The sequence below is a fragment of the Schistocerca americana genome, chromosome 2, assembly GCF_021461395.2.
Source record: "Schistocerca americana isolate TAMUIC-IGC-003095 chromosome 2, iqSchAmer2.1, whole genome shotgun sequence".
Lineage (NCBI taxonomy): Eukaryota > Metazoa > Arthropoda > Insecta > Orthoptera > Acrididae > Schistocerca > Schistocerca americana.
Window position 1 is genome coordinate 174,328,790 of NC_060120.1, and position 17,230 is coordinate 174,346,019.

A 17,230-nucleotide genomic window follows, 5' to 3' on the forward strand; every position below is an offset into this window, starting at 1 on the left:
GAAACGATGTTTATGTTGATCTCTATTCCAATTTCCTGTAGAGGTTCCGGAACTCCCGGAACCGAGGTGATGAAAAACTTTTTTCGATGTGTGTAGAACGTCGGAAGTTCCATAACGCTTTTAGCGGATAATGCTGTTGTATACAGAGAAGACGCAACGCTACAAAATTTTAGCGAAATGAAGGAAGACCTGCAGAGGATCAACGCTTAGCCCAGGGAGTCGCAATTGACCCTCAACGTAAACAAATGTAACGTATTACTAGTATATAGACAGAAAGATCCTTTATTATACCATTAGACGTTGCAGAATAATCGCTGGAAATCATACAATATATAGGAATATGCGTACGGAACGATATGAAATGAAAAGGCCACGTAAACATCAGATGTCAGAGTATTACTGGAAGAATTCTCAGGAAACGCAATCCATAAAAAAAGGAACTAGCTTACAAAACATTCGTATGGCCAACACCTGAGTATCTGTACCAGATAGTATTGATAAACTAAGAAGATTCAAAGAAGAGCAGCACGTTTCGTTACAGGTTTATTTAGTAAGCGCGAAAGCATCCACGAGATGATCACTCAACTCAGACGCAGACGCTGCAATGGTGGCGTCCTGCATCACAATACGATCTACTGCTAAAATTCCGAGAGAATACATTTCTAGAATAGACAACCAATACAGGATGTTTCAAAAAGGACGTTACAACTTCAAAAATTCATATAAATTCGTTGAAACAAGATATAGAGCTGGGTTTAGTGTTATTATGTAGGGAAACACACAAGTTATTTTACCTTACACTAAAGATGTTGTTTGTGACTTCCGTTGGTTATCCTGCACATATCGGAAGTTTATTTCTTCCCTAACTCGCTGTAGCATTGCAGGTGTAACTTGCTCAGTGGAGGCGCAAGTTCTTGCTCTAAGTTCAGATAGAGAAGCCGGCACAGGAGGTACAAACATGGCGTCCTTTATGAATCCCCATAAAAAAATCGAGTGGTGTCAGGTTTGGGGAACGTGGGGGCCATGCAATTGGCGCATCACGGCCAATCCATTGACCTGGAAAGCGGTCACTGAGAAAATCCCGGAAGTCAGGCAGTAATGGTGTGGTGCACCACCTTCCATGAAGTGAACATTTCGTTCTTAGTCATCCTCATCGATCTGTGGTATCAAAAATTGTTGTAACATATTCAGATACACTATCCCATTGATGGTTCTCTCACAGAACAAAGGGGCGGTACACTTTGTTCTTGCTCAATGCACAAAAAACGTTCAGTTTAGGGCTATCACGAATACGTTGCAATGTTCTATGTGGATGTTCACTGCCCCAGATCCTACAGTTAGGTGTACTTATCTTGCCACGTAAGTAAAAATTCGACTCGTCAGAAAAGATGATGTTGTCCAAGAAATGTTCATCCTCAAGTAATCGATTTAACAAATACGTACAGACGTTATTGCGAGTAATTTTATCAGCGTCTTTTATTGCTTGTACGAACGTCAATATGTACGGTTTCAAATGCAAACGGTTTTCCAACACACGCCAAACAGTCGTATGTGCGATTTGCAGTTAGCTAGATGTAAGCCGGGTCGATTTCGTAGGGCCGTTGACAAAACGTTGTCTCACTCGCTCAAGGATGTCGTCAGATGTGCTTGGACGACCTGAGGATTCCCCATGTCTTACCGAGCACCCTGTTTCCACAAAACATTTGTACCACTCGTAAATTGTAGGCCTACTAGGAGGGTCTTTAGCGTGCTTGGTACGGAAATTACGCTGAACTGTTGTCGCCGACTTCGATTCTTCAAATCAAAACAAACAGCTAGCACGCTCGAGTCCAGTGAAGGTAGCCATCCTTAACACAACTACTACTAGCGCTCCTTACGTTGTAATTTGGCACTAGCGAACTACGCGAGACAAAATTTGATGTATTTCCCTACAAACTGACATTACAATCACCTCTGAAAGTACTATGAATTAATTATATGAATTTTCAAAGTTGTAAAGTCCTTTTTAAACACCCTGTAAATTGCTTCCTCCTATGTATAAATCGACAAAAGACCATGAAGATAACATTAGAGAGATTCGAGTCAACGTGGGGGCTTACCAGCAAATCGTTCTTCCCGTGAACCATACGCGACTGGAGCAGAAAAAGGGGATGTGGCAGTGATACACAAACTCCCTCCGCCACTCATCGTAAGGTAGTTGGCGGAATGCAGATGTAGAAATACTCGCGATGACCAAACGAACGAAACGGCGATGGAATCGATCGACGTTACTGACCTGTATTCAAACTAATGAACAGTTTAACTTTACTACAGCATGGCTGTGAGTATAGAACAATGCGGTCTCAGGCGGTGTAGAATCGGCATCTACTAGTCGCTCCGAGAAGTTCTCACACAATGGGCAGAAGTGACGCTGGCCAGGCCTTTTAAAGACCGATTGCTGCCCCACATTAATATACCTACGCCTTCAAAGGAAGAGCGTATACTTCTAGCCTGATGGGCCACAGAGACTGGCCACTTTCCTTTGGCCACAGAAGTTCCCTGCCCTGGCGCCGTATCAACCGTTAGAGCGGCTGTCTTTTCTGTGTTTTAGTGCGTCTCACGACTAAGAAGACGCTCCTTTCAAACTTGAATCGTTTTAACGATACCGCCATCTCGAACACGCTATTAACTGCTCTCAAAACGACGGCAGCCGAGATTCCAGCTCCTCTGTATGTCTGGTCTATAATTACATCGCTTTCTTCCTTTCTGAAATATCTTCTTCTTCTACTTCGGAGCTTCCCCCAGGAGTTAGCCGTTTTCGACCTCCACAGGCCTCTTTCGTTGCAGTCTGCCGGGGCTAGATTTGTGTCTTCCATTGCTTCCTATATGTTTTTTTCTATCTTAGTGCTGGCCTTCCTCTCCTTCTTCTTGCGGGAGGCTGCTAGTTTAAAATCTTCCTTGGCCATCTATGGCTGGGCACTCTCTGTACATGCTTGTACGTCTGAAGCGTTCCAACCTCCAAAGTTTTTGTTACGGAGCGCGTTATCTCCATCTGCCTCCACACCTACACATTTCATATCCTACGAGTATCTTGCCTCCTTAACTGAGATATCTTCTCATAAAGCTCAATTCCCATGTTCTACTTCCTGCGTAACTTTCATTGTTTCAGGCCACATTTCAGCTCCATATCAAACTATTTTGTCCACCACATTTTAAATATTATTTTCTGTGTCTTCCTCAATATTATTATTCCGTATTACTCAACGCAAAGCTTTATTAGCTCTCTTCCCCACTGTTGTCCTGGAACTAATATCCTTGTCACATGTACCCAAGTTATCTGTTATTGTTCCCGAATATTTTTAGCTTTCTCAGCGTCAGATTTCATCAAATACAGTCCCCTAAACATTCACTGCGTCTCTTCCTGACTTATTGCCGAACTCCGTTTGATGTCCCCCTCTTAAGCTTCCTCAGCATGTATCCATATCCTCTTGATCTTGAGAGAAAATAACTTGATCACCGGCCTGAGCGTTTTTTGTATCAGCCATTCGTAGCCTGTTCCAAATAAATAATAGATGACATTCCACAACATGGTTTAGACATTTGTCTAGTAAAATACTTTGAGTAAGCTTGTTTCCCATGTCATTCATTACTTTTGTGTTCATGTGTAACATTTTAACCAGGTTAATCTACTTTTCTCTCAACAACCCTTCTCATTACTTCCCAAAATTTTATTCTAATGCTGTAATTATCGATTGAATTTTTAGACAAAACGAAGTAAAATTGGTATACAAATTATTAATATACCAGCGGGTTGCTCATCATCAAAGGGTCCCGAATCTGTCACCTTATTTGTTACGTCTGGACTCATCCTTTGTTTCTGCTCTTGTGCAGCCTCCCATCCGCTCGTCACGACACGTGGAATTCTTGGGAGAACTCGTAGCATCTGGTGTTGTGGGTTTCCCACTCGCAATATTTTCCTGGTACTCTGAAACTTGCTTCATCGGAATCCGACTGTATGAAGGACGTTGAATAAGTAATGCAACACATCTTTTTCTCGGCCAATTTCGGTTGAAAAAATTTTTGAAATTTTCTGTGGGTCATCGCGGAAAACTATAGTCTCATGAAGTTCAGAGGGGTGGCAGCGCTGTACATAGCCTTCAAAATAGCATCTGTAACAAAGGTACGTTCCGAGCAGAGCGCTGTTCTTTAGTTTCTTTTGGCGGAAAACTAGAGCATCTCAGATATTCATAGGCACTTGCAGAATGTCTACGGAGACGTGGTAGTGAACGAAAGCACGGTGAATCATTGGGCGATGCGTCTATCATGATCGCAATAATGTTGCTCGAACCTATCGGATGTCTCACGTGCTTGTCGGCCATATACACCTGTGACTCCTGCAATGTAGGAATGTGCGGACACTCTCACTCGAGGTGATCGACGGATCACAATCAAACACCTCGTTGCTCAACTGGATGTCTCTATTGACAGTGCTGACATACTCTTACACCAACTGGAGTACTCAGGTTTGTATGTCCGGAGAGTTCTTGGCCACTTAAGTGAAGACCATAAAGAGCAAGGAAGGACCATCTGCGCGGAATAGATTGCGCGTTATGAGATTGAGTGTCTCAATCTTTTGTCGAACATTATCCGACGTCGAGCAGTAGAGTAGTGTTACGTGGGCACAAAGGTCCTCTCACTAAGGTGGCGTAAGGCCGTCGCATTAAATTGCGATTATGTTCAAGAATAGGATTTTTTGGTTGGTTGGTTGGTTGTGTTGGGGAAGGAGACCAGACAGCGAGGTCATCGGTCTCATCGGATTTGGGAAGGACAGGGAAGGAAGTCGGCCGTGCCCTTTGAAAGGAACCATCCCGGCATTTGCCTGGAGCGATTTAGGGAAATCACGGAAAACCTAAATCAGGATGGCCGGACGCGGGATTGAACCGTCGTCCTCCCGAATGCGAGTCCAGTGTCTAACCACTGCGCCACCTCGCTCGGTAGGATTTTTTTTTTTTTTTACCCTGAAGAGTAGGTAATAATATGTTGTAAAACCAGGCCGATTTCAAGGGAAAAAATTTAAATTTGAAGTGAAGGAGCGGCAGGGGGGGGGGGGAGGAAAGGGAAGGGGAGGGTTTATTGATGTTAGTTGCATGGGAACTTCATGCGGATTCAGCGGCGACAAGTGAAAATGTGCTCGGACCGGAAATCGAACCCAGTATTTCCTGCTTACTAGGCAGTTGCGTTAACCACTGTGCCTTCTGGACACAGTGTTCACCGCAGTTGCTCGGACTGTCTCGGCAAGCCTTTCAGCTGACACACACTCCCGCCTAGCGCTACCTATCGGCAGTCCCCCTCGACGTCCTCCTTGCTCGCTACTTTGAGATTCCCGCAGGAGCTCGCATAGAATTGTGCGCCCGCACTGAAGGTGGTGCATCCATTGCCCATCGAAGCGAGTCAGCTAACAGAAAGAGTGGTGTCTGTTCTTTCAGACTTGTCCGAAAGAGTAGACACTACGCAGACCTATAAAAAAGGTTATGTATTAATATCTTCAGCTGCTGACGGGCGTTGATATATATCAACGGGGACGGGTGAAAATGTGTGCCCCGACCGGGACTCGAACCCGGGAACTCCTGCTTGCATGGGAGAAGCTCTATCCGTCTTTTTTTTCATTTTTGTTCGGTATTGTTCGTTGCGTTTGCTCTGGACGGACGTCACAAGACATCCGTTCAAGTTGATCGTTGATTCCTGTACTCAGTTTTTTTTTTTATTACAGAGGGCGAGCAGCCCTCTGACAGAACACGCTGAGCAACCGTGCCGGCTCTCATCTGAGCCACCGAGGGCACTGAGGATAGTGCGATTGCAGGGACTATCTCGCGCACGCCTCCCGCGAGACCCACATTCTCACCTTATATGTCCACACTCTAAATTCGCAGAGTCCCTACCCAACACACTCATTACACGTGGAAGACATTCTTACCAAGTCTCGTAAGAGTTCGGGTAATATATGTGCATCCGCACAGAAGAGGAAGGTCATGGCCGGTATTGCCAGAACTATATACTTATATGATTATGGTGTCTGTTCTTTCGGACATCGGCAGTCGCACTATCCTCAGTGCCCATGGCGTCTGCCATGCAAGCAGGAGACCTCGGGTTCGAGTCCCGGTCGGGGCACACATTTTCACCTTTCCCCGTTGATATGTATCAACGCCTTTCAGTAGCTGAAGGTTGTTGTTGTTGTTGTTGTTGTTGTTGTGGTCTTCAGTCCTGAGACTGGTTTGATGCAGCTCTCCATGCTACTCTATCCTGTGCAAGCTTCTTCATCTCCCAGTACCAACTGCAGCCTACATCCTTCTGAATCTGCTTAGTGTATTCATCTCTTTTTTACCCTCCATGCTTCCCTCCAATACTAAATTGGTGATCCATCGATGTCGCAGAACATGTCCTACCAACCGATCCCTTCTTCAAGTTGTGCCACAAGCTCCTCTTCTCCCCAATTCTATTCAATACCTCCTCATTAGTTATGTGATCTACGCATCTAATCTTCAGCATTCTTCTGTAGCACCAAATTTCGAAAGCTTCTATTCTCTTCTTGTGTAAACTATTTATTCTCCACGTTTCACTTCCATACATGGCTACACTCCATACAAATACTTTAGGAAACGACTTTCTGACACTTAAATCTATACTCGATGTTAACAAATTTCTCTTCTTCAGAAACGCTTTCCTTGCCATTGCCAGTCTACATTTTATATCCTCTCTACTTCGACTCTCATCTGTTATTTTGCTACCCAAATAGCAAAACTCCTTTACTACTTTAAGTGTCTCATTTCCTAATCTAATTCCCTCAGCATCACCCGACTTAATTAGACTACATTCCATTATCCTCGTTTTGCTTTTGTTGATGTTCATCTTATACCCTCCTTTCAAGACACTGTCCATTACGTTCAACTGCTCTTCCAAGTCCCTTGCTGTCTCTGACAGAATTACAATGTCATCAGCGAACCTCAAGGTTTTTATTTCTTCTCCGTGGATTTTAATACCTACACCGAACTTTTCTTTTGTTTCCTTTATTGCTTGCTCAATATACAGATTGAATAACATCGGGGATAGGCTACAACCCTGTCTCACTCCCTTCCCAACCATTGCTTCCCTTTCATACCCCTCGACTCTTATAACTGCCATCTGCTTTCTGTTCAAATTGTAAATAGCCTTTCGCTCCCTGTATTTTACCCCTGCCACCTTCAGAATTTGATAGAGAGTATTCCAATCAACATTGTCAAAAGCTTTCTCTAAGACTACAAATGCTAGAAAGGTAGGTTTGCCTTTCCTTAATCTTTCTTCTAAGATATGTCGTAGGGTCGGTATTGCCTCATGTGTTCCAACATTTCTACGGAATCCAAACTGATCTTCACCGAGGTCGGCTTCTACCAGTTTTTCCATTCGTCTGTAAAGAATTCGCGTTAGTATTTTGCAGCTGTGACTTATTAAACTGATAGTTCGGTAATTTTCACATCTGTCAACACCTGCTTTCTTTGGGATTGGAATTATTATGTTCTTCTCGAAGTCTGAGGATATTTCGCCTGTCTCATACATTTTGCTCACCAGACGATAGAGTTTTGTCAGGACTGGCTCTCCCAAGGCTGTCAGTAGTTCTAATGGAATGGTGTCTACTCTGGGGGCCTTGTTTCGACTCAGGTCTTTCAGTGCTCTGTCAAACTCTTCAAACGCAGTATCATATCTCCCATTTCATCTTCATCTACATCCTCTTCCATTTCCATAATATTGTCCTCAAGTACATCGCCCTTGTATAGACCCTCTGAAGGTATTAATATATAATTCTAACTTCGTTCTATACGGCTGCAGATCATCGATGGTGTCTGTTCTTTCGGACATGTCCGAAAGAACAGACACCATATCCATATAAGTATTTAAAAGAAGTGCTCCATTGTCTATTAAAATCGTTCTGGTTGTTCATTTGCTTTTCCAACGTGACTTCTGCAGCTGCGTCTAGACGCACTGCCAAGACAACAGACTCGCATTTGGTAGGGCGACTGTTCATGTTTCTGTCTGAACATCCGGTTTTTTTCCCCTAAATCGCCCTAAATCGCTTAAGGCAAATGCCACGGACATTTTCTTTAAAAAGCACACTGCCCATTTTCTTCTCCATGCTTCCCCCACGTGAGCTCGAGTGCTCCTTCTCTACGAGACGTTAAATCCTAACCTGTCCTGCTTCCTTGTCCCACGCTAGCAGATTTGTTGAGGCACAGAGAGACGGTAGTAGTGAGTGCGGAGCGTTCCCCTGAGCCGAGCGCGGCCCGTGCACCGCAGGCGACGCCGGGCCTGCTGTCGCCGCCGGGCGGCCCGCGGCGGCGCTCCAGCGTCATGTTCAGCGAGGTGGTGCTGCTGCACGGCGGCGCCGGCGCCGGCCCCGGGGGCGCAGCGGGCGCGGGCGGCGCCGCGCGCAACGTCTGCTCCAGCGAGAAGATGACGCAGACCGGCGACGGCAACGTCTGGACGCCCGCCGCGCCGCAGGCGCCGCCGCTGCGACAGGTGAGCCGCACGCCCCCCCGTCCACCGCACTCAGTTTATTCACGTTTGTCACAAAGCTCCGCCGCGAATACTCAACGCCTTCTTTCCAGCCCTGTTTGCGAGAACCGGAAACACTACTAAAGTACCCTGAAAAGCTAAAGAAATTGGTACACCTGCCTGATAGTGTATAGGGGTCCCACACACGCAGAAGTGAACAGCACATTGCAACGCATTAGATATTCTCAATAATGTTCGTGTCTGTAGAGATTGGTGGCCAGCGGAAGTGTTTAAACTCAGAAGAGTGTTGCCGGAGCCACTCTCTAGCAATTCTAGACGTGTGGGGTGTCGCATTGTCCTGCTGGAATTGCCCAAGTCCGCGGAATGCTCAGTGGACATGATTGGATGCATGTGAACAGACAGGATCCTTACGTACGTGTCATCTGTCAGAGTCGTATATAGACGTATCACTCCAACTGTACACGCCCCACGCCATTACAGAGCGTGCACCAGATTGAACAGTTCCCTGCTAAAATGCAGGGTCCGTGGATTCATGAGGTTGTCTCCAAACCCGTACACATCCATCTGCTCGATACAATTAGAAATGTTGATGATGACGATGATGATGATGTTTCGTTTGTGGGGCGCTCAAATGAGCGGTCATCAGCGTCCGTACACTGCCCCAATCTAAACACAGTCCAATCTCGCAATAAATGATGATGGAATGATGAGGGAAACACGAACACCCAGTCCCTGGGACCACGTGATCCGGAGGTAGCAACGCTAGCCACTAGACCTCGAGCTGTGGACAATTTGAAACGAGACTCACCCGACCAAGCAACATGTTTCCAGTCATCAACAGTCCAATGTTGGCGTTTACAGGCCCAGGCGAGGCGTAAAGCTTTGTGTCGTCCAGTCATCAAGAGTACACGAGTAGGCCTTCGCTTCTGAAAGACCATGTCGATGATTTTTCGTTGAATGGTACGCACGCTAAACTTGCTGATGGCCCAGCTTTGAAACCTGCAACAATTTGCCGAAGGGCTGCACTTCTGTCATGTTGAACTATTCTCTTCAGTCGTTGGCTTAAAATAGCTCTGAGCGCTATGGGACTTAACATCTGAGGTCATCAGTCCCCTACAACTTAGAACTACTTAAACCTAACTAACTTAAGGACATCACACATATCCATGCCCGAAGCAGGATCCGAACCTGCGACCGTAGCAGTCGCGCGGTTCCAGACTGAAGCGCCTAGAACCGCCCTGCCACACCGGCGGCTTCAATCGTTGTTAATCCTGTTCTTGTAGGATCTTTTCCGGTCGCAGCGCTGTCGGAGATTTGATGCTTTACCACATTCCTGACATTCACGGTATACTCGTGAAATGGTCGTACGGGAAAATCCCCACTTCATCGCTACTTCGGAAATGCTGTGTCCCATCACTCGACTGTAACTCCACATTCAAACACACCTAAATCTTGATAGCCTGCCATTGTAGCAGCAGTAACCGATCTAACAACTGCGCCAGACACTTGTCTTATAGAGGCGTTGCCGACCACTGCGCCGTATTCTCCCTGTTAACATATCTCTGTATTTGAATACGCCAGCCTACACCAGTTTCTTTAGCGCTTCAATGTATTGTCGTTACAAATCCGATGTAATACCAGGATATTATTATTGAAAAGCAGTTACTCACAGATATCCAATGTGCACTCAAATTATCGTATGGCAGCGAAATTTGGTAGATACTCTAATCCGTTACTGCGGCCCCCATCTCTACTGGAAAAAAATTAGTTTTGATTTTGGTCACAGGGTGCAAATATGGCGCTGTGAATGCAGGAAAGACACATAGAATTGTGAGATAAAAATATAGTCTTCGTTGCGGAGGTCTTTATTTTCATATTTCGATGACGCATTTCGCTTGTGGTGGGCATCTTCAGATTACAGAAACTTGTCCTTGAGCAAGCCATCCCTAAGAACGATTACACGATGAGAATACATCGCAAAATGCGACCAGAATAACAAAAACTTGAAAATCACCAATGCCTGTCTACTGGGTTCCTTCGTCATTGCCACCCATTTGACAGGCAATGAGATTTTTAAACTTTTTGATATCCTACACTAGTGGCCATTAAAATTGCTACACCAAGAAGAAATGCAAATGATAAACGAGTATTAATTGGACGGATATATTATACTAGAACTGACATGTGGTTACATTTTCACGCAATTTGGGTGCATAGATCCTGAGAAATCAGTACCCAGAACAACCAAATCTGGCCGTAATAACGGCCTTGATACACCTGGGCATGGAGTCAAACAGAGCTTGGATGGCGTGTACAGGTACAGCTGCCCATGCAGCTTCAACACGATACCACAGTTCATCAAGAGTAGTGACTGGCATATTGTGACCAGTTGCTCTGTCACCATTGACCAGACGTTTCAATTGGTGAGAGATCTGGAGAATGTGCTGGCCAAGGCAGCAGTCGAACATTTTCTGTATCCAGAAAGGCCCGTACAGGACCTGCAACATGCAGTCGTGTATTATCTTGCTGAAATGTAGGGTTTCGCAGGGATCGAATGAAGGATAGAGCCACGGTTAGTAACACATGTGAAATGTAACGTCCACTGTTCAAAGTGCCGTCAATGCGAACAAGAGGTGACCGAAACGGGTAACCAATAGCACCCCATGCCATCACGCCGGGTGATATGCCAGTACGGCGATGACGAATACACGCTTCCAATGTTCGTTCACCGCGATGTCGCCAAACACGGATGCGGCCATCATGATGCTGTAAACAGAACCTGGATTCATCCGAAAAAAAATTCGTGCACCCAGGTTCGTCTTTGAGTACACCATCGCAGGCGCTCCTGTCTGTGATGCAGCGTCAAGGGTAACCGCAACCATGGTCTCCAAGCTGATGGTCCACGCTGCTGCAAACGTCGTCGAACTGTTCGTGCAGATGGTTGTTGTCTTGCAAACGTCCCCATCTGTTGACTCAGGGATCGAGACGTGGCTGCACGATCCGTTACAGCCATGCGGATAAGATGCCTGTCATCTCGTCTGCCAGTGATACGAGGCAGTTGGGATCCAGCACGGCGTTCCGTATTACCCTACTGAACCCACCGATTCCACATTCTGCCTACCGCCATTGGATCTCGACCAACGCGAGCAGCAATGTCGCAATACGATAAACCGCAGTCGCGATAGGCTACAGTCCGACCTTTATCAAAGTCGGAAACGTGATGGTACGCATTTCTCCTCACTACACAAGGCATCACAACAACTTTTCACCAGGCAATGCCGGTCAACTGCTGTTTGTGTATGAGAAATCGGTTGGAAACTTTCCTCATCTCAGCACATTGTAGGTGTCACCAACGGCGCCAACCTTGACTGAATGATCTGAAAAGCTAATAATTTGCATATCGTAGCATCTTCTTCCTGCTGGTTAAATTTCGCGTCTGTAGCACGTCATCTTCGTGGTAGTGTAGCAATTTTAATGACCAGTAGTATAATTGCATTTTGCGATGTGTCTGCATCGTGTAATCACTTTTATGTATTGTGTGTGACGTCACAAGATTCTATAATCTGAAGATACCTACCACAGGCTAAAGTTGTGGTATCAGATGTCGACACCGTTGGTAACAGAATTGTAAGTTTCCGTTAGACGCTGATAGCGCTCAGGCGGGATCAGGCAGATCCAATGGTGTGTGCCCATTGAGCCACAACTCCAGCGGCTCTGGACCACGAGTGCCCTCAGCCGCCATGGTACAGGACGGCCGGCGGCAGCCGCTCAGCCCACTTGCACTGGGAGCCTCATCGCTACGACACCGTTGTTTGTGCTTACTTTAGGGAGTATCTTCCTTGTTGACCTTGAGAGCTGGATTCTATTTCTTGCTGCATTCTTTGTAATGAACTTTCGTCCACATGTAGAAATACAGGTTAAGTAAATCCTCTGCTTGCTGTGTCAGCTTGTTCGTTAATCATTCGTGCTCGTGCCCAGCTTTGCCATGACGAAAGTTACTGGACCACTCTGTAGCCCACCTGTCCTTACCGTTGTGTACAAATTCCTACATAGCAAAACGCGTAATTCAAATTTGAAAATAAAATTCTCTGCAACCAATATTGCATTTTTTGCTAAAATCTTACACTGGTTGCTGAATCAGCCGCAACGTTGTAATGGAAGAAATTGAATAGATGTGTTCCGTATGCAATGAGTTATTAACAGGACGTGGGCAGAAAACAAGTGAGAAACTTTTTTTTAAATAAAAATTCCGCCATTTTACTGCACTTTTGACTAAAATTTTATTTAAACGCTATTATGTGATTGTTGCCCCAAACTATCCAAAGATTATCAACTGACAAAGGCATAATGTTGATTTTATTATGAACTGCCGGCTACACAATTTCCCCAATATGAGCACCTGATACATCAACGAGATGCTGCAACCGTAAAACGCGGTGATCAACAGTTACTCGCAGCAGTTCCGGTGGCATCTGAGCAACGTGTTCCTGTGTACTGCCCACTGCCGTTCAGGTCAGGTAGAGACCGAACGTGCCCCTGATAAAAGCGTTCTTTCAAATAACCCCAGATCCAAAACCTACATGGAAGAGATCAGGTGATCTTGCAGGTCATGCATCTGGAAAACATTTGGAGATAACACGTTCGTGCATTAAACAGATCTTTCACTGGGCAATCGACACGAAGTGTTACCCTTCTTGCATGAAAAGAGTGGTTTCCACACAGACGCTACATCCAGAGTGGGAATCACATGCTGTACAAGGTCTCGATAGTTTGGAGACGTCACGGTACATCTGACAGGCACTCTGGGTGTATTCTCTCCAAAGAACGGAACGAGAATAAATATGTTTCTGAATCCACGCCGGCCGTGGTGACCGAGCGGTTCTAGGCCCTTCATTTCGGAACCGCGCAACTGCTACGGTCCAGGTTCGAATCTTGCCTCGGCCATGGATGTGTGTGATGTCCTTAGGTTAGTTAGGTTTAAGTAGTTCTAAGTTCAAGGGGACTGATGACCTCAGATGTTAAGTCCCATAGTGCTCAGAGCCATCTGAACCATTTTATAAATCCTCGCGACACAGTCACATACGGCGAGTGCGATGGCCCTTTGTGCACAACAGGCCCCAAATTCGGCAGTTATGTGTACACACTGCACTCTTTAGTGAAGAACGTTCCTCGTCACTCCGTACAATATTGCCTGGCGATATGTCATCAGCTTCGATACTTGCGAGAAAATTCAGAACGTTGCTGCGCCCATGAGGCTTCAGTTGCTGCTGCATCTGGATCTTGTACGGGTACCAGTTTAAAGTATACCGCAAAACTTTGCAGACTGCTGACCATAGGATGGACCGTTCTCGTGACACTGCTCGAGCACTGGCACTACAGTAGCACGTGCTGCATGGTCAGTAATAGCCACAGCAATCTCCTCAACAACTTTCACCGGGGTAGAACGCCCTCCTCTTCCAGGTGCTACACCTAGCTCACCCGTTTTCGAATTTCATTATCATCTTCTTTAACCCATGTGATGACATTGGGCCTCTCCTCAAACCATTCAGTGGGCGATATTCTCTCAATGCAGCACTGTAATTTCCGCCGTTCACATAAAATACTTTGACTAACAGCGCACGGTCTCTCTTCTCGACGGCCATACTGTTCATTCACTTTATGGCTTGTCAAATGAGAACTTAGATGTAGCACCGTCATAAAACAGTTTACAGCGCCAGATTTTCATCTAGTGGCAGCAATGGAATTTTTCTCGAGTGCAAATTGGCTTAGCATTAAAGCCTTAGTTTATCTACTACGTTTCGCTGCCATACAATAATTACAACCCACAATGGACCTTCATGTGTAGCTGCCCTTAAATACAACAACCCGATAAATGGAAATGAGCGTACGGCATAGTTGGCAGGGAGGCCCCTGTTCGAGGAAGTTCGGCCGCCAAGTGCAAGTCTTATTTCATTCGACTCGCGACTTGCGCGCCGGCGATGAGTTGAAATGATGATGAGAAAAACACAACACCCAGTTCCCAAGTGTAGAAAGTCTCCAACCCTCCGGGAATCGAACCCGGGCCCACTTGCATGGGAGGTGAGCACGTTACTACGCAGCTACTCAGGTGGACAACAACCTGGTAAATCTGATTACTCGTTTCGGCCATCGAAGCCTATCTTCACATCTACAAAAATTACAAATATACGGGAAGCCCCACACTACTATTGCAATAAATATGTCAGGATGGACCAAATCATACTGGTCCGGAAAATATTTCATGCGTCTCAAAACAGAAAAAACAACTTACACCATCTACCCCAGACGTGCACGATGTAAATTGGTTGCCTATCTTAAGGTGCATGAAACATTTTCCGGGCCAGTTTTAGTTTGCCCATCATTTGCAATCGTTTGAATACTTTCCGGCGAGTAGCTGGAGCTAGCCCAAATAAATGCTCATCATGATATGTTTTAAGCAGAACTCCTACAGCGATAGCACAGCCCTCGCCGCGTTGCCTGCTACTGCCGTGCAGCAGCGCTGCTCGATCGCTCCTGGAGTACTGGTTATTCATCGTATCTTACTGTCACTGTTAACACATATCGATAAAACTACACTAACTGGGGACCACTCTATCGAATGGTCCTGCGAAATTCCGCTTTAAAAATCGTACTGTTTGTGACGAAAAACCGGCCGACGCTTTCCGTCGCATGAAAGACGTGACGAGCAGAATTTCCATGGGTTAACGCTAGCTCCACATTGCGAAAACAAAATTGTAAACATCTCTCACCTGCTAATATTTATGGTCAACGTGAACATTTCGCACCATGGAAACGTCTTCTTTAAATCATTTTTGTATTCTAATAACGTTACTGGACGGTAAACGACAGCACCATCTGTAAACAATCTAAGAGAACTGCTCATACTGTGTCTCAAATCGTTTACGTAGACTGAGAACGCTTCCCTAGGGTACGCCAAGAGTCAGTTCAGTTTCACTAGATGACTTCCTGTCAGTCACTACAACACAATGACGTTTCTGACGGGAAATCACGTATCTAATCGCACAATTGAGACGATATTCCTAAGCATGCAATTTGATTGGAACTCGCTTGTGAGAAACTGTGTCAAAAGCCTTCCAAAAATCCGGAAATACGGAATCACCTTGTGACACCCTGTCGATAACACTCATTACTTCGTCACCGTTCATGTCTGTCTCGATGTTCAAATAATGAGAGGGAACATCCGAGCATCTCGCTGAACTGTACTTCGAAACTGGGGATGCGTTTGGAGAGGGAAGTAGGAGGTGTTAAGTACATAAAGTTACCGTTCACCAGTGAGTTACAGGATAATAAATTTTTGTATAAATTATCACTAATTAAAAACAATTGTTCATGAGAAAACCAAATTACTGATAAAATATAAAGTATTTTACCAATGCTTCTAAAATCAAAACTACAACATAAAAAATTAAAACATAACAAGATAAACAGCAAAAACGTATTTTCAGATTTCATGTGTTTATTCATACTGGATATTACCCTTTAGACTAATTGTATTTTTAATTTTTTAATTTCTAGTTGATTAAAAACCGTCATAAAATTTTTTCAGACATTTCGCCTGTTTTTAAGATAAACACTGACAAATTGTGACATTGGTTCTTCCGCTAGATCTGAATGAAAATCTGGGAGGCTCAGAATTTATTTATTTATTTATTTACTTTTTACTAGAGAAGTCTAATGAGATCGCGGAATTGTGTCATAAGGCAAATAAAACTCAACATATAAACAGAATACGTCGTTAGTATTTATGTTATTGCTTACAAATCTGGTGTAAAACTGTCAGTGAAGACCACTTTGTGTTAAGTCAAGGCACTGATGCTCCACATTTTACAATAATAGCCGAAATGTAATGCAAAGTAGATTGAAATGATCGCAGACAGATCTCGGTCACACATTTCAACGAGAGCTCCACCTGTTTTCCAATTGTGTTGTCTTCTGCTCGTTAGTCACTTTGTACAACACAGTTCCGCAATAGGTGCTCCGTTTTCAAAAATATTTGTAAAATCTGGTGTTGACGATGTCCGTGCTGCGTCAGCAGTTCCTGCTATGTGAGTCTCATTGACAGTTGTCGATTTTGTGCCAGAGCGTGTCTCACTTGTTCAGTGTTACTTGTTGCTGATCTTCTTGATGATTAATCAAAATGTGATGCGTCATCCGCCCCGGACGTGTTTGAACAACTTTTGTCTGTACAGTTGCACCTTCTCGGACATCTTCCACGATTTCAAAAATGTTTCAGATTAATGCGTTGCTCCATTGGTCTATGACGTAAGTATTCAGCCTCGCTACCCTCCACTGATTGTAGATGATAATTCTGCTTCGTGTTAAATGTGTTTCATGTTATGCAATGTTTCTCCAAGCATGCATCTTCATCACACGTTGTCATTTGAGTATTAGACCATTCACCAAGTCTGTTAGACGCACCTAGTATTTAACGCTATTACCCACTATGTGATTGTGATTAATCTGCTGTATCACATGCCTATTTCAAGTACATTGCTGCGTTATAGGGATAGCAGATCTCACTTCGTATCTCTTTTGAGGTTCAATTTAGGTTTGTGTTGCGTGTAGAACGCAGCTTTCCGAGACATAAGAGTGGGCCAAAACCGCCCGCCTTATTAACCATTGTTGATGTGGTCCGACGGTAATCTGGGAATGCTCTACACATCCATCT

General features: G+C 44.9%; 1 protein-coding gene across 1 annotated transcript in view; it reads left to right on the forward strand.

Moving 5' to 3' along the window:
* Positions 1-8,460: 8,460 nt before the first annotated feature.
* Positions 8,461-17,230, forward strand: part of LOC124593853 (voltage-dependent T-type calcium channel subunit alpha-1H-like) — a 452,274-nt gene continuing 443,504 nt past the window's right edge. Inside the window, exon 1 of the mRNA XM_047132201.1 lies at positions 8,461-8,508. Coding sequence (XP_046988157.1) covers positions 8,461-8,508 — 48 coding nt within the window. The remainder of the gene's footprint in view (positions 8,509-17,230) is intronic.